Source organism: Salarias fasciatus, chromosome 1 (genome assembly GCF_902148845.1).
Source record: "Salarias fasciatus chromosome 1, fSalaFa1.1, whole genome shotgun sequence".
Taxonomy (NCBI): Eukaryota; Metazoa; Chordata; class Actinopteri; order Blenniiformes; family Blenniidae; genus Salarias; species Salarias fasciatus.
This window is the reverse complement of record NC_043745.1, coordinates 23,829,187-23,850,313: the sequence shown is the minus strand read 5'-3', so window position 1 is coordinate 23,850,313 and position 21,127 is coordinate 23,829,187. Positions and strand designations below refer to the sequence as shown.

Genomic DNA, 21,127 nt, shown 5'->3' with positions numbered 1-21,127 from the left:
GTGAGGGCCGTGACAGGCCATGGCAGTGCCCGGTGTGGGTTAAGAACACTCTGAAGTCTCTGCCCAATTAAAGCGGACTTGCAGCCCTCTCCGTCCCCTGACACGGGATAGGGCTGCTTTGTACCAGGAGCACACACTCCCAGGGATTCCCTTTAAAAATATCTTCAATCGATGAGTCAATCAAGGAAAGAAAAAAGCTGTCCTCCTCTCTTCAGCTTGATGCCATGTTGCCAGTTGGCTGTGAGGAGCAGGCAGAAACTGGAAGCGATGCTCATTAATATTTCAGCACCTGACACTTTCAACCAACAGCCTCAACTAGGTCAATGTATATGTAAAAAAGTCAATGAATATCTATTTTGATTTCCCTCTAATTTGGTGTTTGGAGGAGATCACTGTCTATGCAGGTGGCAATCAACTATATACTCTAAGTGAAGTGCAGTAAATAAATTGGTGCGACCCACACAGAGGACAGAAACCAAGATTCTCCTGCACTTACCCACTTAGAGGCGCCAAGAAAAACTGATCTACACTAACAGGAATCATCCAAACCTCATTTTTGTACTGACAAACAACTGTTAAAACCTGAACCACACATACTGACATGTCATACCGCACAAAAATCAATTATGAGCTTTTCTCTAATCGGTTTTGTTTGCAACATAACACCTCACACTTTTAGCACGCATACGCATGCAAGCATCTTTTTTATTTTTTTGCTCTTCCCACCTCGTAACTGAATTGAACTTGTGGTCAATCAAGCAGTAAAATCTACCATGACATGAAAACAAGAATTAAACAAAGGCGTTTTCAGCACACCTCCACCTACATTTTTGGTCAATTAAGGTCAAGTCTTTTATTTTATTCACAGCTCAGTATTTAGGTTTTTTATTTTATTTTATTTTATTTTGGATTTGTTTAATCCTCTTTTTATTTTTGAATGTGACCTACTTTCAACCAAATTTAAAGCAATTATTGAAATGTTTCCTTCATAACAAATCCAGTTCTTTAGTATTTCTTTTTCTTTTTTCTTTTCTTTCCTGTAAGTTTGCCACCACTGTGATGAGAATGAGTTTTTAAGATTGCAGAATCAACATACATACATACGTAGTGAATGGAGGAATGAGGGAATATAGCATATTACTGAAAGGGTCATGAACTGAAAGACTGTTTAATAAATTAGTGCAATTGTTGGATCACCGTATTGACAACACAAAAATGAAATGCACCATAATAATCAGTCTCTTGAATTCAATTAGACCCTCCGCACATGCCTGTGTTTCTTTTACAGGCCTTCTGATATCCATAATTCCAAAGAGTATCACCGCGGGTAGTGCGTCTGTTAACTTTACACTATCGGTCTTGCTGAATGACACCTTCAGCGGACACACGCTTGCCTCCCCAGCCTGTGCAAATCACAGTGAGATATTGTCACCTCGTGGTTACAGTGACATTGGCCCTATTAGGACGGTGTAAAATTAAAGGCAAGCTTTATCAAGTCAGCTAAAAGAATTGCCCCATCATCTTCATCCTTTGGCTGCAATAAAGAAGAGTCTGTTGTAATTCAGCAGTGAAATGAGAGGGAGGGAGGGAAGGGAGAGTCTTTTGCTGATACAACAAGCTGACAGACTGGAAGGGTTTGAACGCCCCGGATAAAAGCTTTCACTTCGGTCAGTTTCAGAATATTAATATTTTAAGAAAATGCCTCACCTGACATAAATATGGTGTGGTCCTTAATAGCCGCCCTCCCAGTCTCTTGTTTGCAAGTTTATCAAAGTGAAAGCTTACATGAAGAAGATTCTGGAAAGGTAACATAAATGGGATTAAGGAGAGGTTAAGATCATTCAGTGTGGCTGTTAGAGGGGGATATTAAATATTGATTTATCCCACTGTAATGACCGGGCAGAGGAGTGGGTCTAAGTGCTGCTTACAGACGGATCAATTCATCTTTTCATAGCAAGTGTATCTGAAGAGTACAATGCATTCCTGGCTAACCTTTATTACTAGGACTCGCTCTCCCGTCCTGGCCATTGACCTAGGGGAAACCAGTGTAGATCAGACTCTTTGCTCTCCAGTATACACGCCTTTAACCTTAGGACATGTAAAATATTCATGCAGATTTTCTTTCTTTTTGTCTGTTTTTGCTATATCCTATCAGTACAATAAAACCTTTTACAACCCTGCTGCAATTTACCTTTTTGAAATATTTATCTGAAGGTATTATTGTCTGCAGAGGGCAATTACTTTGTTCCATTATTTACCATCCCCTCCTCAACCAGTGGAAGCTTTTACCTAGAATGCACCGGCATGCCTACAGTCATATACAGTACATTCAAACCCATTTGTAACCATTTGAATTGTTTCCCTCTATTATGCACGCTGGCTATAACTGGACGGGCTGTTTTCAGGGTCATGGGTGAATAAATATGGAGCATCTTTGACTGTATGTTTTCACGCTCACGATGCATGCATAGATTCAACTACAGTGAAGTCCTGTCATCAACGTTTATGGCCTCCTGGGATAAACAGTCAGTGGGTCAAAGATGCACTCCTCTCGGCTTCCACAATTTCGCTGGCTCAGCAGAAACAACAACAATCATTTTAGAGGTATTTAAGCAAAGGATTTTCATTAACGGAATTCCACCATGCCGCGAGAAAGCTAACGCAGGGAACAGGAAAATACTTTGAAAATATAATTTCAACTCCACAACTAGCTGCAAAGAGAAATAGCAAATGAGAAACACAAAAGGTCTAAATTGAACGTCTAAAAGCATATCCATGCGGTTCCACTATGAGCACAAGTGACATGTCCAGCATGGCTTATTGCAAACATCAATAGTGTAATCATCTGTAAACTGTAATTTGTAAATTGCCAGCTAATGCGCAATGAACAAGAATTCCATTATCTATCAATCTTCATTACTATCAGGAGAGTGCTCATTTAATTGTTAGCCTTGGCAACCATTTCTATTATTAGTAAAGTGCACATGTTTTCAGGATAAATTTTCAGCTCCTCCATAAGTATTTCCCATACTGTGGATATAAATCAAAATATCCAGTCCAGGCCATATGTTTGACACCCCTGATATGCGTAGCTGGACCTGACCACATTTTGCAATAGCTATACGCCGAAATCTGTAGTTTATTGACCCTGCAGGATTGGTCAAGCCTTGATGCGAAAAACTGATTAGTCAGGTATGACAGATATCACGACTGATCTCGCCTTAGTTCCAATAAAATGCGGCATATATGAGGGAGGTTGCGTGAGATAAAATATATTCCTCTGCTGACATGTCCCTAGCTCGAATCAAAAGGTGAAAGGTCAGTGTATTAACCTATTGAACTGCCCTTTCTGCCCCACAACACCTTCTTCCTCAGTATTGATGACTACAATTGTGCATTTCCCATATCCCAAAGCTCAGCCTGTAAATATTCAAATGGAGCTTAACATACACTAGTGCTCCACAAAATCCAGACTGCTAACCTATTGGTTATAGTGGTTATACTGTCCCCCCGTGTCTGTGTTTAGGTGCCTGCTTACATGCGTGTGTGTGTGTGTGTGTGTGTGTGTGTGTGTGTGTGTGTGTGTGTGTGTGTGTGTGTGTGATGCCAGGGCTCCATTCAGGCAAAGCCCTCACAAAGACTTTGAATATAATCTTGTCTGGTTTGCAGCCCTGGAAGCAATTTTCTGCTCCTTTTCGACTGCTGTCTTGGAAATTGCAAACCAAGGCATTTTGGCTGCAATGTAAATCCTTGGCATACAAGGGTTTGCCCATCCAAATTAGATTATGCTCAGCTCCCAGACACAGGCTGTAGCCAGCAAGTGCTATTGTGAAGATTGCTTACATTAATGCTTTGTCCAATTGTTCACATTTGCCAAAAGAATAAAAAATAATGTATGACTTTGGATAAAATGTGCCTTTGCGTGTGCGTGTGTGTGCCTGTGGGCTCCCATCCCAGGTCAAGTCTTTTGCTCTCTCGCTTTCTCCCCAGAAAGACATCAAGACTGCATCTTGGTGGGGTCATTTGGCAGTGGTGGCTCCATTATTTCCTACAGTTGTCATTTAACATGGTGAATTTCTGGCATGCTGCATGTGCTCAGAAATGCGGCTGGCCCAAGTGGTTAAGACCTGTGATGCCACACTCACCACACGGCAGACACAACAAAAAAGGCGAGGAAAAGAACTGGCTGCAAAGAACCATTTATGGTCTGTAGCATTGTTGCGGTTAGGATATAATGGCGCCAGTGTCCAGCAAGTCTCAAGGTTTTGTCCTAATGTGAAAGGGGTTTTGGTCATACTGCAGTTTCTAATATCCTGCTGCTTGCAGCCTGCAGGGTTCGATAAGACTGAAGACTTTAGCTCAACTTAACATTGTCTGGAAGAGTCAGTGAACAGTTCTGGATCAGTGACGATTGGAAGCCTCTGAAAGTACAACATGTCAACACAAATGATCCCAGCAATGTGGAGATGGAAACAGGAACCAGGCTCTGTGTCAAATATGTACACAGACAAAGTGCACTTCATGAGTCTGTCAGTGTCCGGGTTTTATTGAAAAAGACAGAATTGTAATATTTCTCATTTAACTAGATATGATGCATCATGTATTAAAGTAAATAAATAAAATAAATCAACAAATGTCTCAAAGTGGACATACAAGCATGCAGGGAAATGTCCGTTGTTTAGGCTAAATGCACATTTTAAATGGGCACTTTAGGGTCACATTTTGTGAGTATGACTGATTTTGTCCTCAACTGTGGAAAAAAAAAATCCTCATCTTTTTATTAAAAGGAAACAATAAACATTAAATTGGCCCAAAGCCCAGATGGGGTTAGCTCACAATGCTTTTCTTCAATATAGTTTAAGCGCCTTAATTTAATTAAAGGGGCCTTCTTACCTCTGTTTTAAACAAATGAGATAATGCCCTGGCAGAGAAAATGGGACTGCAATAGCTGGCCATCTCTGCTCTGTGTAATGTTGAGGACGGCGACTATAGAACAGATGCCAGTCTTTTGTGGCTGCTACTGTTGATTCTGCTGCTGCCTGCATTAGCCTTAGCAAAGGGACAGCTTCGGGTAAAAAAAAAAAAAAAGAGAGCGAGCAAGAGCATGAAAAGAACTGTGGGTTTACCGCATGGCTGGATGTACTTAACATTTAAATGGTTCAAAACTAGCAGAGACTACTGGAAAACTGCAGACTTATAAATAACATTGCAACTGGTTACAATAAAAATACAAAACAGATGAGGCACCGAGCTGTGAGAAGCTGCAGCCATGTTGAAGTGTAGTCTTTGTCTTCATCAAAGCTGGGACAGATTGTCGAGGGGTTTAGTCTGAGTCTTCACTCAAGAGCTGCAGACCACAGTGGTGACTGACACTTGATACACAAAGCCCTGCATTGTGGTCCAAACCATTGCCTTCAGCTCGCCACATACCAGGTGCGTGATATAACTAGAGTAAGTTGAGCACATTATCAAATATAAGTGGCTATTCGAAGTCCTCCAGCTGGTTGAGTTCAATGTTGAAACTTTAAACATATGTGATCATGTAGTCTCTAATGCTACAAAAGATTTAGTTGAAAGATCTCACAAAGTACAGAAGTTTACTGCTGTCAGATCTTACTGAACTGACTTAACTCATCAGAATATGCAAGTATTTATGGATAAAAAAAACATAAGGGGTATTATACAGTATACTATATACTACTATATACTACTCATATATATATATTTTTCAGAGAAATAAAGTGAAACACGTCAGCCATATGTCTAACAGAACTGCTTTCGTGCTAATTTAATAAACTTATTCAAAACACAGTTTGGATCTGTTCCATAAGGCCTGTAATCAAAGGTATTGACCAAGGTAAGGGCAGAGAAATTACATATAATCCATACCTCTCTGCCATGACTATCGCAGAGTACAGTAAAGTATGTCTCTTTCTTTGCTAAAGTTCAATTTCCTGTAAAAGAACAACCACATATTCAAGTTTTTCACCACCATGCAAGATCTGTCCTGGTGTGATAATACATCCATTGATCCATTTTCTATACCACTTTTATGGCATCCGGTCACAGGGTGCCGTGGCCAATCCCAGCTGACTATGGATGAAAGCATGAAGCAGGGACAGGTTGCCGGTCCACCACAGGATACACACACACACACACACACACACACACACACCCAAACACACACAAACACCCACACACACACACAGGACCCTCGCCCTGGAAACTGGACAGGGGATAGTGCTAACCTGTCCACAGTGTGATATGCATGGTAATTTTTATGTCATGAAAAACATCTAAATACCAAAGACAGTCTGTTTTCATTTCACAACAGCTCGAGCTGACTCCAGGAACCTGCGTGCTGATCTGCACCGTGGTCGAGCTTACTCTTCACTTTATTTTTCTTTCATCTGTATTTGAACACTCAGAGGTCATATGGCTTTCCCCATAGCCTAAAGCTCTTTGCAAACTGGTGAGTGAAGTGCAGTAAGGATCAGCACTGTGTTACCTAAATATAGGGCAGGAGTAGGCACAATGCACAGGGGCTGTCTGCCACCCGCCTCTACCCAGAATACACCCTGTGGGCAGAGCAGCAGGCCTCCGGCACATGTTCTGTGGCCAGCTAAATTAAAGCCCTCTTTACAGATTTGACAAGGGCTCTTTCGGGTTCCCTTTGCCCAACAAGTTTCATGAATTGCCCTGGATTTGCTTCCAGTCTCTCTCTCTCTCTCTTTGACTCCCGGAGTCACTCGACCGGCCAGTGGACGACACCGTTCAGCCACGTGCAATTCATCTAACACGTCTATTAATCAAACTTTAAAGAAAAGAGGATGCAGGCCGTGCAGTCCAGATTCTTGCGGGTGGCAGTTCTCCACTACAAGTGGGAGCGCACTGCTATAATTTTAGTTGTGGGATGGAGAGCTGCATGTTGAAGTCATTTCAGGGAGGGACCAGTTGCTCACCAGCCGCTGCGGTCAGAGTGGGTGGGGAATAATGTGAACTGTCACATCTTTTGTTTCCTGTCTGTTCATCTTTGTAGGTTTTATCATCACCATTCATTTGTTCTCACCCCCTTCATTGTTCAAACAATCCATTTTCTGCGTGCCTTTCAAGATGCAGCAGCAGTTTTGTCAATATTTCTTGCCATTAGTGTCCTCTCATCATTACCTTGTACTTTACATTATAAATATGCTGATGAGCAGAGCCATACGCTGATGGGCTCCCTCTTTTTCAATCTCTCCCTCACTTTTCCTGGCAGGATGGCCAGCTTCCCCAGTTACTGCATGTCCTTTGCTACTTCTCTGTGTCAGAGTGATCAGTAAAAATTTAATGACACTATAAAATAATAAAAATGCCATTAATTTATCACAGCACTTGATGCGTGGGCAGTAAAGAAGCATTAGTTCACTGAATATTTTTCAACCTTAAAACAAAACCCTGATGCTTTGCAGATAATTTATGGGCCCAATTCTAACTATACTTCTAATTCACAGATATAAATTACAAAACTTATAACCAATAAGTATATTAAGCTCAGTATATAAAATTTTATGAAAATTTGTGGTGCCATATTGCACAGATAGTCTGATATTAATTAGCATAGTTAACACAGGAAAGGGAGGAATACTTACTGTAATTGGGTTGTTATATGGTGGCGTTAAATTGTGCCTGACATAAAATGCATAAGATGCTTTCTCCATGATCACAAAAATACCCTGCTACGTTTTATATGTCAGAACTACTGAAGTCCCCCGGAAGATCCAGAAACAAGAGCCCGATTCAGTCTCACTTTAAGCCGTCTAATGTTCACTCATCATATGACTTTGTGCGGTGGAGAAAGAAGTTCAGCACTGGGCTGGTTATTAATGAAATTCATTGATGGATGGCCCCTGTTCTCTCTTCCCCTCCGTCCAACATAATGCTTAATGATCATGAGTTTATAAAAGGACTTGATTGATCAAGAGGGGCCAACGAAGCGCAGAAGAGGGACGAGATGACTACTTCATTACAGACACACGGCACCCATGAATGCTGAGTCTTCCTAGTGGACTGTCCAAGTAGCATCTGAAGCAGCGCCGTCGCCCATCCAGCTAATCGCACTTCAGTCACTTTGTCATCAGACTGCTAGCTTCTTTCATTAAGAGCAATAATGTGGCTGGGTGATGAATACGACTCTGTGTGCATGAGCCTGCGTGCACTTCTTGCTTAACACTGAATGTGACAAAAAGAAAGGCGCCGCACTCCATCTTCTCTTTATAAAGTGTCCTCTTGCCCAGCAGGGACCACCGCATATGTCATAATTAGAAAACACTTAAGTAAGCAAAGGGCCGTCAGATAGACAGCCTCTAATCACAGGCTATAAGCAGGTAGTGGTTAATTGTATATCAGAATCACTCAACTGGCCATAAATAATGACTGCTCCTTCCTAAGTATGATGGTAAATTGCAGAGCGCTTTCTGTCTCTCTTTCTCAGTCCTTTCTTTTGAGAAATAGTTCTTGTATAAATAAAAGCATGCGGAAAATCAAAACACTGTGGAAAGCATCAAATGGACTTGAACTCTCTTCATCTTGTCATATTTTTTAACCCTCGAGAAAGAAAAGGTCGCACAAAAGAAAAATCATGTTAGAGAGATTCCTTTTATTTTTGATAAAATGTGATGTTTTTTTTGTGACAATTGTTGCAAACTGGATTTTACTGAAAATGAAAAGAGAACAAAGTGAATAAAATTTAGCTCAAAACTAAACGTTTTTGTTCACAATGCTTAGGTCTGCTTAATTTTTTATCACCTTTCTCTAATAGCAGAAAAATTTCTCCCTCTGGGGGAGAAGAGAAAAAAACAACAACCAAACAGCGCTGGAGGAACTCAAAGTTTAATGTGTGTGTTGGTGTCTGTGCGTGTGGCAGGGGAGCTTTTAGTATTGTGTAGGGACTTCACCTGAGTGTCGGTTCGGTCTGCACGTTATAGACTTGTTTAGAAAGGAAGGAGGCAGAGGTCAGCGCAGACAGTACGTCTTTGGCAGAGATTGAACGCACACCCTGGGAGTAGAACAAATGCTTTTTTCCTCAATGGTGGCAACATGCCTGCTTTTAGTGTCATCCAGGCAAAACCTACGGGGGGAGAGATTATTTGTATCATGCAGAGTCAAAGTGTCCATCTCCTAGTTGAGTCTTTAGAGAGGAAGACAGCCCTTTGCTAATGCCCTGTGTATTCACTGAGGAAGTAGGTCATTCAACAATGGAGCCAGCAGCAGTCGGCACTCTCCCCTTGCATAATACATTAAGTGTAATGTGCGGCAACTATTCAGAGGCCCCCCGAAAGCTGTTATTTTATTCTGTAAATGCACACGGACATGACATTTAATATTGTCACAGAGCGTTGAATGACAGGGTTTCATTGTGCGTCAAGTACAACATGATGCCAAGTTTAATCTGAGCACAAAGCAACATGACAAACGGGAAAACACGGTGTGTTCTCCAAAGCATGAACTCTGAATAAATGATGGGCGCTGAGCTCTGGGCGCTGTAGACTAGGAGGGAGGATGTAAGGAGAAGATTACAGAGGAAAATCTGAGCACTGCAAAGAGGGCCACGGCCCCATTGTGTGCTTGGGATCACAAAGTATCCTTCTGTAAATCTATTTAGAGCACCCCTGGCCCTCACTGTCTCTCTGTCTCCTGTCATCCATTATAACAGCTGCTGAATAGAGAGCCGAGGAAAAAGCTACATCCAGCTCATGTCAAAAGAGCAGCTCTTCAAAACAACCTGCATTTATCAAAGACACTATATTTTCTTTTCAAATTTTCAGATTCCTGATGGAGTTATTTTTTTTTTCTCTCCTTTTTTCAATAAAAATATGTGCTTGTTCGTTTACCTCACTGTTTGTGTTCCCATGCAGGAGAGAGCGCACTTTGACAGCATTGGGCATCACCTCGGCAAGCTGGGTGAGGAAGCAAAAATCGGCCACAGAGTGATTGACCTCACAAGGCCAGAGGATCTAGATGGTAAGAGCACGTTATTTAGATCTATAAATCTTTATTTTTTTTCATTCTATCATTTTATTTGCGTTTGAAATTTACAGTTTGACTGAACCTTAAGGTGAATTCTCTGCTAAACCCAAAAGAATTTAGGTGTATTCTCAATTCACAATGAAAAGTCATTATTTACTTAGCAAGGGAAAAAAAAAAAGAGCTAATAAAGTCTGTATTCAAAGGAGAGTGGTGTGTATGGGTGTGTGCAGAAACATGTAGGTGTGCATAAGTAAGATGTGGGGGTTGGGGTGAACGCCGTCTGAAATGAGCCGTGGCTCCAAGGATTTCACAGGTAGGTGAGCGGAGGACAAGGCTGCCTGAAGACAAAGCTGGCTTTTCTCCAAGCTCAGCTCCTGTTGCTGTTGTGCTCGTTTGAGGTCCCGGGCACAGGGGTGCAAATTCTTATTACACCACAGTGGCAAACCGTCATCTGCTTTTGTGGTGCTGGCTCCTACACTGGAGCAAGGAGTACCTCAGGGCACTCGTGTTTGTCCGACATAAATATTTGTGGCAGTTTCCATGGCACTTCAGAGCCAGAGCAAAGAGGAAAATGGTTCTGACTCATCTTTGATGCCTCAAAGAGTCTGAAGGCAGAGTGATAGATATTTCTCAGGACAACGCAACCCGTCAGCTTTTTTGCATTTTTTAAAAAGCAGTTCTGAAACAATTCCCAGTTTGAGGGAGATCTACAGTGCAATTACTTCTCATAAAATTTGATTAAAAAAAAAAAAATGTTAAAACGACAGTCAACCACCTCCAAATCAAATGTCTATTTAAAGCACGTCTAGTTTCTCATCACACCGTATTCAAGATATTAAAGGTGTATTGAGCAGATTCATTGTTTCCCATGTCAGCCACTGCAGAGGGTCCCATCCCACCAGTGTCACTTCTCAGACAGATGTGTCCCCCCTGGTCATTCTCCCAGTGGGAACCCTCCCTCTGTGGCTACTGTGGAGTCAGGACCGAAACGGAGCGCGCGCCAGGGCAGTTGTGTCCTTTTAAGTCCTGTTCAGGACTGAGGGAAGGGCCAGCGCCATACGCCTCGCAACAGTGTTCCCAGTGGGCTATGGATTAGGAGAAGGCAGAGGTTAAGGGAGAGGAGAGGTCCTCTTCCCAAGGGGAAACGGCTGGGAGACAGGACAGCACACATAATTCAGAACTCAGAGTCACTATTTCTTCTCCTGCTCCACATATACATGTGTGTGTGTGTGTGTGTGTGTGTATATATATATATATATATATATATATATATATATATATATATATATATATATATATATATATATATAAATGCTTCTTTAGGTTTCACCAACAGGAAGACACATACAGTTGGATGATGTGAAGCAGCATTTCAAAATGTGAACCGCAAAGTGTTTACTCTTCTGAGGACATGTTTGCTTTTGAAATCCTTGTGAGGATTTTCTCCTCCTTGAGCCATTGGAGGTTTGCCTCCCTCTCATACCTTGATATGTGGCAATATAGAGTGTACAAAGAGAGAGCATGAAAACACAAAACATTTGGCAGACATTCTGTAACAATGTAAATATGCTACCAAAATATATTCAGCAAAATTCCATTTTGGGCCAATTTGGAAACTAAAAGGGTAAATTATTGTGAAAACGTACATTTTTGAACATACTCTTCTTTAGTAGATTAGAGCGTGCTACATATATGTTGGTGTTTCCTAAAAGGAAAATCACTGGGTGCACCTCCCAACCCACAGACCGGGTGTGAATGCCCCTTGCTGTGCAGCAGCTCTGCCTACAGAACAGAGCAGCCACCCGGCACAGCGTACAGCCGACGTCTGTTATTACAACAGTTCACAGAAAGCTTTAAGTTGCTTAAGCTAATATTTACAAAGTATGCAGCAAGTAAAGTCCGAGCAACTTCAATTAAAAAAAAAAAAAGAAAAGTCATAAAGGCACAGGACTAGATAGGATTTCTTTTAACAAAGTCATGAGTTACATGCATGATCCCACGGCAAATTCATTAGGTCTGTTTAAGCTCTGATGAAAACATCACCAAATACCACAGAAGCCTGAGCCAGACGCTTTGTTCATTCACACACGGCAATAAGGAGCTGCCACATAGCCGTGTGTTTGTCTAAACCGCCCCCGTCACTGAGGGTCCACAGAGAACAAAGAGGTTGTTGAGGGATGAAGCAGGAAAATTAATTAATCGAAAGGCCCAATGAGATGATATCAGCTGAGGGAAAACAATGAGCCAGAGGTGTCTTTAACAAAATCTTTGTGGAATAGGATCAGAGGAGCGGCTGTGTTGCATTGTTGTTATTACTCTGAGCAACTGATGGAGAGAAACTCATCACTACTGAAGTTTTATATGGGCTGCTTGTTTGAGGAGGTTTCTGTTGTTGTTTTTGCTCCACTGTGAGGCCGTGGGAATCCAGCCCCGCTTTTTATTGCCGAGGACTTTCCCTTGAAAACAACTTAAGATGAGGGGGCTCAGTTGCAATGATTTATCAAGTGACAACAATAGTCGGATAGGTCAACAAAATCAATGAGAAAGTTGCATTTTGAAGTTAGCCAATTCAAATTTACCCCAAATAAAAGAAATGCGTGTGTATCCCAGTTTTCACAGGAAGCTGGGAAGCTGTGAAAGATTAGACTTTACTTTCAAGTAAAGTGCATAAGTGAGCTGGAGGAGCACAAAAAAGTGAAAGCCACTGCTTCCATGTTGAAACAAGCTGCCTGTTTGTTCTTAGGTTCCCACGTGCATGTGCCTGCGCATGCACGCACGCACGCACACGCACACACACACACACACACACACACACCCACACACACACACACACACACACACGGTCTGAAATCTTCAATCATTGTGACTGGAAAAAAATTAATAAATAAATGAGTGACATGTTGTAATTGGGCTTGTTTTTCTTGTAATTTGTAATGGATTAATTAGCGTGCCATGAGCTCAGGTTAGCGCTGCATCCTGTCTGTTCATACACATAAATCTCACTTCATCCTGCTCAGAGGGAGAGGCTCTATTGTCAGCAGTAAATGCCTTCAGTCAGAGGTGTTAGATTTGATCCCAACAGGGAAAACTTGGCAGGTTTGTGTGATTGTTGCCTGCTCACCGAGGCTCATCCTCTTGAGCGGATTCCTGGGAGACATTATGCGTCTGCCCACAGAACAAAGATGAGTAAGGAGGCGAAAAGGAGGAGGCAAAGGGGCAGCGCTACCCTCTGGCTGGGTACACTGTCAAGTCTGAGCCTGCAGCTCACAGGTGTGATAGACTTTGGGGCCTCACTACATTCCCTCTCCATTTAGCTCCTTTTTTTTCTTGTTCCCTCATTATTTGCTCTCCTCTTCTAATGCTTTATCCCCTCCCCTCACACACACAGACACACACACGCACAATCATTCTTTCACACTGTAATTCATGCTGCTCATCTGCAGTGTTTCCAGGAGAGACAAATTAAAAGGGGATTCTCATATCGCTCTGTCACACTTGAGCTGCGAGCCTCATGAATCACAATAAATTCTATTAAGCAGCACATCCTCCGTTTCGCTCCCTCCCTCCCCAGCTACCACCCAGGGGGCCTGGCCCTGGCACTACTAAACATCTGTGTTTATTTACACAATCAGATGCCTAACTAACTGATTCCTAAATGTCCTGCCCCTCCTGGAGAAAAAAAAAAAAAAAAACAGTTTTCAAAATATTGGAGCAGTGGAAATATTAGGTTATAAATGTTAGGTTGCTGGATCTCAGATTTAAATCATACATAATGTCCCTGAACCCTTGCACTGCTTCACATGATTTCTATTTTTTTGTTTAAAACAACCTCTCTTCAGTATTTAATCTCGGTATTTAGACTGTAATCACAATGATTACCAACGAGACCTTGCTGTTATTTCAGGTCAAAGGTCAATCGCTAAGAGGCAGCCTCAGGTCTGAGTCAGCTTGATGCTTCCACCACTTTCTTTAAAAAATCCAGGAGCGCAGCACCTGCCTCGGTACAACTTAATATGATGTAACGCTCACGTTGTTGAAGTCTGCGGCTTTCTGCAGCGTCTGACAGGCACTTTTCTGTGTGCGATCATGTGCCGCCAAAGATCGTGCCTCATCTGGATTCACTCCAGTGCGTCCAGTCACGTGGCTGGTTTCCTGGCTAACTATGGATGTGGCACTAGGTGATGGCAGGCAGTTGTTTTGTCCCCCCCCCCCTCCCCACAAGAAGATCACCTCTGCCCGTATGCATGCACGCCAGTATATAAATTGCTGAATCAGTGTCAGTGATAGAGTAATGGCACGGGAGGCATCGTAAATTACAGCAAGCGATCCCGGGGCGCAGACACTGGCTGTCGTGTCTGAGTGAGCGCTGCGCTCCTGAGCTAATGAATACCTTCATCTGGCCCAGGCAGTCAGCAGATTGCCCCGCGTTGATGGATACTGTCAGCCCTCCGCCACACCACATTTCATTGCACAATAAACATGGTTGTCAAAACCAAACAAAGTGAAATCAATTCATCCTGTACAGTGAGTGCATGCTAAATGAAATTAACGTACTGTGGGGTTTGGTGGCAGCGAAGGTAGTGTATTATTTCTGGATTCGTGACGGCTTCAGGGTCTGTAGCATTCCAGGAGGGTTAAACCATTAGGGTACTTGCAAAGTTTGAGAAAGGGAAGAAAAAAAAACGTGGCATTATAGTGAAGATTTTCATATGAATTAGGACAATTTCCCAAAAATATTCCCAAGTTAAATTATACTGTTTGTAATGCAGTAAAAAAAAAAAAAAAAATCTTAATAAGCATATGAAAATTCTAACTAGCAAGTCTAATTTAATGCAGGATCACTTCAAGGAAATTATCAACATATTTGATTTCAATCTGTTTAACAAAAAAAAAAAAAATGAAGACAATATTTGATCTAACAGTTTTATATCTACGTGTACATAAAAAAAGAAGATACTTCCCTTTATTTACTATTCACGGAGGATTTTGAAATATGACCCAGTGGGAATAACTCCCTGGCAGAGAACCCTGAATTGTTTGACTGGTGCAAAGTCACAGTGTGAAAATACATTTTTCATTGGCCTCCCAGATGAAGGCAGAGATCATAAATGTGGCTGCTTAAGTGTTAAACATGAGCCGGTGAAAATCAATTTGGGCCGCCTTTATGCTCGGACAAACAGGTTTCCTCGCAGGCAGCTGGACCTCCATCATTTTCTATGAGCATAAACCAGATCTCAGCACACCTCCGTTATAATGGGGCTCTGTTGCCGTTTTCTCTCTACTTGTCTCCTGTAATAGCTCTGAAAACAAGGCAGGCTTCTCTGAAGCAACGACACTCAAACTCTCCAGGCTGAAAATGGTGCAACGATATCGCCTGTGATTAGAGCAGAGAGGGGCTTCTGCGGATTTGGAATTAATGTCTCTGCACAGCCCTCCATTACTCATTAAGAGTTTGATTTTGTTTATCAACTGAAATAATAATAGAAATCAAACCCCAGGTAACGTGTGCCAAGGCTGCTACTGGAATGGTCTAATGAGAAGGCTTCACATGTGGATGATGAAATATGCATGAGTCATCCCAAGCTTTCTTTTCCAGATTTGAGATCATTAAAGATGTATCGTAGCATATGGAAGGCTTTTTTTGTCTTATTTTTCAAGCCTTGTTTATCAACATGTTTTTGTTTGTTTAAATATTCATACTGCTTTTATTTAATTCTTTCACATCTTACATATAAAAGGAAGCAAATGCGCATGCAAACAGAAATCATTATCAGTCTGATGTACAGTTTAATACTGAGAGAAACTCTCTTATGCTGATTGTGAATGGCCTGATTGAGAAACAGCACTTTGCAGAATCGGCACACTCTCTGCTGCTGGCTCGTGTGTGTTGTGTGTGCGCTTGTCTGTGTGTGTGTGTGTGTGTGTGTGTAGGGAAGAGAAGGAGTGGAAAAGAGTGAACCAAAGGAATTTATTTGTGCATATGTATGTTAAAATGTACTTTGGATGATAAATGTACTTTTTTTAAGATTTGCTGGAGTTTGAGTTTCCTGCTTGATCTTTTTTAAAGACTGCCTTGGTCTCATATTCATTATTCATGTTGCCATTCGGTTTTATGGACACCGAGTGTCGAATTGAACTGTGTGTGAATAGGAACTGAAGAGTAAACACACAAAACAATCAAGTTTTTATGAGACAAACATCTTTTGAACAAACCAGAGTTGCCTTAAACTTACTCTGCGTTTACTTTTGTGTCACAAATCTGGTTTTCTGCTCAGTACAGAAGCCTAATCCTCCAGGAGGTTTTGCATCCCTGCTAACACCAAAAAAAAAAAAAAAAAAAAAGTGCATGATGACATTAGCAGTAGTGGCAGTAGATGAAGGAGAGTTTAAACACGGCTCGTCATTTAATCAATGTCTTGCCTCGCTCTCTCTTCTTGTTCCTACTCTGGCTATTCCAGGGTCTAAAGAAGTGAATGGCTCTGCAGATAAACCCCAACCCTATTATTGTTGGCCAACAGGAGGCGCTGGTGCTACTGAAGCGCGAGTCTTCAGGGAATCCCGAGGAAGGAACAGCAACGAGCCCCACATTAAAAGACCAATGAACGCATTCATGGTGTGGGCTAAAGACGAACGACGCAAGATCCTACAGGCCTTCCCCGACATGCACAATTCCAACATAAGCAAGATTTTGGGTAAGAACTTTTAAATCAAACACGACAGAAAAATACTTAAAGGCACCATTCATGTTCGAAAGTGGAACTGCCACAGTATTTTTTTTTTTGACAGAAATTGAACTTAACTGTCTAATTTTCATTCATTTCAATGTAATTGAAAGGAATAGAAAATGTTTTCCTTTTTTTTCCCTTTCTCTGAAACAGACTCTTTTTGAGTTTGTGAGCTGAAACATGATAAAAAAAAACATGCAAAATTTGCAGGAAGCACTTGAGGCAAATTTTCTTTGAACAAAAATCTTATAAAACAGCACCTACACTCTGACGTCTTAATGAATCGCCAATGTTTTAATTCCTTACATACAGAGAAACGCATGCTTCTGTTTTGGTGCATTCAAATGGATTTATTACTCGGTGATATGTAAATATCCGTCAAAGTATCTGGTGTGTAAAGAAGGCGGAGTGTGTTATCGTGTAGGTCCTCTGTGGATCACTTCACCTCAGCATGCAGATGGATTTATAGCCCATCACTACCATAAGTGTTTGTCATGAAAAATGACAGAGACTAAATGGGTCTTGTCCCTTCAGCACTGGAGTCCATACATCAGAGCTGTTAAAAGTGCTGTCATCCATGCCAGTGTGGGACACTTCACAGCACTGGAGTATTTACTACACTGGCTTGTTGTTCCTTACTGTTTGACAGTAAGGAACAAGCATGTCTCTGGCCTCAGATGATGTGCATGGCCAGGGGCTATGAAGAGGTTGCTGAGGAACAGATCATAAATCCTGGCACTTGATTTTGTTGAAAACTTCCACTTGTGGCAAGCGGCAACAATCAAGGGAAATTATTATTATTATTTGCAGAGTTTTGTGTATTGATAATACTTCTATTGTTACAATTCAAGTAGGAACTCTTTCTCTTGCTTGATTCATACAAAATCTTTTCCATACTAAAATCTGAATCTGTTGTGTTGTGTAGGTTCTCGCTGGAAGTCTATGTCTAATCAGGACAAGCAGCCATACTACGAAGAGCAGGCCCGTCTGAGTAAACTCCATCTAGAGAAGTATCCAAACTACAAATACAAGCCACGGCCGAAGAGGACCTGCATTATTGACGGAAAAAAACTTCGTATCGGAGAGTACAAGCAGATGATGCGCTCACGGCGACAAGAGATGAGGCAGTTTTTCACTGTGGGGTAGGTACACAACGCCCAGCTGCACTAACGGTTTGAAAACACACCAATCGGTGCGCACCGCTTTGTCTCTTTAGAGCGCAAGTGCCACTTCCAAAAGTGATAGTTGGGTCGACTTCCCTTGTATTGGTTTAAAGGGAACAGTCAGACAAACACATTAAAATCAAGTGTTTTTTCAATAGCAGTGATTTCATAATTTTTTGACAATAGCCGTCTTTAAATGGAGCATGAAGTGCAGACATTATTACAGGATATAAGCTGCAAAGTATACACTTACAGAAGCCTGCAGGGCACCCGTCTGAAGCTTAACACTTTAATTTACTGTGTGTGGTTAGCAGGAGAACCCTTCTCCAGGTGTTCCCATGTCAGTCATAAGGTTCAGTGGCTGGAGTATCAATCATCCGGCACAACGGCAGACAAGAGTGGCGCTAACCACGCACTGGTTTTATGTCGCCAATAAACTGGGTAGTGTTTCTGAGCGGCTAAAAACGGGAGCTGTCAGGAGAACCTCTCTTTCCCCAAATCATTTTCACAGAGCCGCTGGCTTAAAGTGGACGTCTTTGGGAAACCCCTAATCCGAGCTTCTCAGTTTAAAAAAAAAATCATAGCAGTTTACAGACATGCAAAGACTCACACTTCTCAGATATGTGATATGGAAAAAAAGAGAGAGAGAGAATTGTTTCAATGTTTTCTGTTTTTCGTACATGCAGACAGCCGCCACAGATCCCCATCACAACCAGCGCCAACATGGTCTACCCAGGGGCCATCACCATGGCGACGACCACGCCGTCACCTCAGATGACATCGGAGTGCTCGAGTGCCTCGGCGAGTCCCGAGCCGTCCATCCCCGTCATCCAGAGCACCTACAACATGAAGCTAGAGCCCAACGCCATGGCCAACAACAGCGAGCCGGTCAACGGCGAGGACGAGATGGACATGTACGAAGATTTTGAGGACGAGCCCAAATCAGACTATAGCAGTGAAAATGACACACAAGAGCCAGTCAGCGCCAACTGAGGCCAAACGCAGACACAACACTCACACAGGAGGACGCCCAGAGAGCCGGTCTGAGCAGAGGGAGAGAAAGAGCAAAAGAAAAACCTATACCACAAAGGTTTAAGAACTTTCTTTTTCTTTTTTTTAATGTATCATATTGAGGCCAGCATGCAGCTGTGGCTTCACCAGAATCAAAAGCTATTTGGTCTTAAGTGTGTGTGAAGCAGTTTGGTTGTGGTAATTTATATTGTGTTTTTTTTTTTTAATGTCATTGTTCTTTTTTTTTTTTTCATTATGATCATGGACATTTACACAATTAGGTTGTCGCCTACAACAGAAGACAGAACTTGAAATTGAACGTTTGTCATAATTCTATAATTCTTGCAGTTCTTACCTTGTTTTTCTCTTCAATTAGATGGTTTTGCTACATTACCTTACTGTTTAAGATGGGAATAATATTCTCACTCAGGTATAGTGTGCCAGCCAACAGCTTGTGAATGTTTTAGACAGGAGAAAAAAATATTACCATTGCAAAATATCTCAAAATGAATATGGAGTGATTCCAACTTATTTCAGAGGGTAAATCAACATTAATCATTATTATTATTATTATTATGACTATTATTATTATTACCATTATTATTATCATTATTGTCAATGTTTTTTTTTTTTTTTTACAAAACTGCATACTTTTGTGCAAAAGTGCCAAACATTTTAAGTTGTTCCTAAAGCCTGTCATGTCTTTTGAGAGAGGCTTCGTGAGTCTTAGACAATCTCTTCATCTCTTAATGCAGCTTCATTATCCAGTCTTTCTTTAATTCACCCTAACAGAATAAACAAATGAAACTCAGGAACTTGGAGGCAGCGAAGCTCTGCAGGAAGTTTCTAACATGTTACATCAGTGGACGGTAGCTTGTGAGGCAAGCTGTTCTCCGTGGAGGCCAATGCAGTGATCATCAATGAAAGTGTCCAGCCCTTTCATTTCCTCATACAAGTCCACACGCACACACACACAAACACACACACACGAGGCACCGTGAGCGTCCGACACTCGTTTCCAGCTCCGCACCCCAGTCTGACTCACCAAGATCTTAATCAGAGTGATTGTAATCAGGCCAGAATGCTAAAGGGCCAAAGGCCTCCAATCCGTGGGATTGGAACAGCAGCGAAAGGCAGCTTTGGTGGCATTACAATCTCAAATTGATGTTGTACAATGTGTAGCTACAGTACGTTCTCTTAAACACTTTAGCCCTATTTGGACGGCAAGTTTAAAGTCTTAGGTCTTAAAATGTAATTTTTTTTTTTCTTCAATCTTAATTCTTTTAGACATTGTAAATCTTAAACTGACACTAAGAAGTCTTAAAGTACCGTACAGTCAGCGGGTTGATGCAATGAGTTGATTACCGAAGTAGTCTTGAAAGGAGAGACGGTTTGCCAGGACGTCTCTCAGCTGAGAGAAAAAGCTGTTTATTTGTTTTATTACCTCATCGTGTACATGTGACAAAAATCATTTTAAACTTTTTTTTTTTGCAGTAGTGCACTTACATACAACCTATCACCCTTGCGCCTTATTTAGTCTTTTTTTCTTCTGTTCATTAATCTAATGGGCTTTGGGACTTTATCCCCAATGTTGTATTTAAAGTCAAAATGCAACAACACAGAAGCAGAAGCAGCGACTCTTACGGCTCTCCTAATTTCAGCCCAAAGCTGACCCACAGGAGACTGTAGCGAGACGAGGCTCCTCCAGTGGTCAAAGCCTTGATGTTGAGACTCAGATCCTCTTTATGGGGCAGAAGGTCTAAGTGACTCTCCTCTCTGCCATACCCTGCTCTGACCCCAGCCTGTGGCAACCCCAGCACCCAGGGGGCGCCATCTGGCCCGGAGAAGGAGAAAACACCGGGGAAGGATGGGGAAACAATAAAAAAGAGGGTGTGTGCGCCTCATTGTGCTCTCCATCAAAGTGCTGGAAGTGAGGCCTCAACAGGGCTCCCACCCTGGTCCAATCACCAGGCGCTGGCGAGCAGATGGAACAAGTACATCAAGCTGTGGGGGATTATTAAAATGACTGACGACTGGGTATCATCTGAAATACAGCATTATTAATGCATGAGTCCAGCTATTCCCTTCCCTTGCCCTTGAACCTGTCCATTTCAGAGGAGCACAGAGATTTTTGGAGGATCTGAATGGCTGGTCACTGATTTAAACTGCTCGAGATCCCCACTGCTGGTCACTGCATTTTTCTCCGAGCTCTAATTGGTA

General features: G+C 41.9%; 1 protein-coding gene across 3 annotated transcripts in view; it reads left to right on the top strand.

The window, feature by feature from the left end:
• sox6 (SRY-box transcription factor 6) overlaps positions 1-18,971 on the top strand; it is a 125,768-nt gene extending 106,797 nt beyond the window's left edge. For 2 of the 3 annotated variants that reach the window (XM_030094509.1, XM_030094502.1), the window contains exons 14-17: positions 9,897-10,002; positions 16,527-16,700; positions 17,659-17,875; positions 18,583-18,889. In XM_030094509.1, coding sequence (XP_029950369.1) covers positions 9,897-10,002; positions 16,527-16,700; positions 17,659-17,875; positions 18,583-18,889 — 804 coding nt within the window. Of the gene's footprint in view, positions 1-9,896; positions 10,003-16,466; positions 16,701-17,658; positions 17,876-18,582 lie in introns of all 3 variants that reach the window. The other variant, XM_030094496.1, reaches the window with a different exon arrangement.
• Positions 18,972-21,127: the final 2,156 nt, after the last annotated feature.